Source organism: Stegastes partitus, unplaced genomic scaffold (genome assembly GCF_000690725.1).
Source record: "Stegastes partitus isolate 25-593 unplaced genomic scaffold, Stegastes_partitus-1.0.2 Scaffold2708, whole genome shotgun sequence".
In the NCBI taxonomy this organism is placed as follows: Eukaryota; Metazoa; Chordata; class Actinopteri; family Pomacentridae; genus Stegastes; species Stegastes partitus.
In genome coordinates this window covers 19,220-20,232 of record NW_007580439.1, presented here as the reverse complement: position 1 = coordinate 20,232, position 1,013 = coordinate 19,220, and the positions used below count along the sequence as shown (strand labels likewise).

The 1,013-nt window shown below is 46.4% G+C and overlaps 2 protein-coding genes across 3 annotated transcripts in view; both read right to left on the bottom strand.

The window, feature by feature from the left end:
* The window catches only part of ik (IK cytokine), a gene marked incomplete at its 3' end in the record, with an annotated part of 24,510 nt that overhangs the window by 5,798 nt on the left and 17,699 nt on the right, over window positions 1-1,013 (bottom strand). The gene's annotated exons all lie outside the window — the stretch shown is intronic.
* ndufa2 (NADH:ubiquinone oxidoreductase subunit A2) overlaps window positions 1-1,013 on the bottom strand; it is a 2,298-nt gene that overhangs the window by 318 nt on the left and 967 nt on the right. The window contains exons 2-3 of one of the 2 annotated variants that reach the window (XM_008305933.1): window positions 228-334; window positions 1-113 (exon numbers count right to left, since the gene is read on the bottom strand). In XM_008305933.1, coding sequence (XP_008304155.1) covers window positions 22-113; window positions 228-334 — 199 coding nt within the window. In that variant the 3' untranslated portion in view covers window positions 1-21. The remainder of the gene's footprint in view (window positions 114-227; window positions 335-1,013) is intronic. The other variant, XM_008305934.1, reaches the window with a different exon arrangement.

Here is a 1,013-nt window from a genome sequence, read left to right as displayed (position 1 = left end):
ACCTTCCATCAGGGGGGCGGGTTAAGGTTTGGACTGAGCCAGAGTCTGCAGAACCTGTCCCACCTGATCGGCGGACATGTTTTCCACAGAGACGCTGCTCTCTTTACCAAAATCTGACAAAACACAAACAGCAGCTTCATCAATAAGTGGATCGATAACACAGCGATCAGCACCAACGTGTGTGGCCGCATCCCATCATGCCGTGCGGTGGGACGCAGCAGACTCACCGTAGCGGGCCCAGAGCCGAGCCTGGACACCAGAACACTCCCGGATCAGGATGGGGAAGTCGGGGTTGGACTTCTTCAGGGTCACGTAGTTTTGCTCCACAAAGTCTCTGAAACACACAGCGACCAATCAGCACCTGTAGGGAGCGGGGCCAAGCTCACCTGACACCAACCAGCCAATAAAAACAGTCTGAACTATGACACAGGAATTCAGGTGTGTTTCCATGGTAACTGATGCAGTGAGAAGCTCCTCCTACGGACCAATCAGCTCTCTGGAAAACATGAGCAGCGTCAGAAGATCCAGAGATTTAGTGATTTCCTTGTTCTGCCTTCACCGGTGATGTCATCCTAAAACAGAACCCGGCTCTTTGAAATAGAACCTATTTCTGTGAGACGCCGGTATCAGTAAGAACATCCATCACACTGTCAGGACGTCTGGTCCTTTGAGTCATTTTGTTTTCAGCCTGGTTCACGATTTAAACTTCTCTCACTGGTTTAGGATCACAGTTTGTTCTTCTTCTCAGAAAAATATAAAGTTGTTCACAACTTATTACAACCTTCTGAGCTGAAACCAGACGTTTACATCGTCTGTATAAAAGGACATGAAACCAGTTTGTTCTCACCGTCTGACATTAAATCAGACTAAATTCTTCCTGTTTCAGCTCAGTCAGGATCACCAACATTATTTCTGTTTGCTAAACACCAGAATAATGAGAGAGAGAATGTTTTATTACTTGATCTTGACCTGATCACCAACAGATAATCTGGATAAATTAAACCTGATCACCA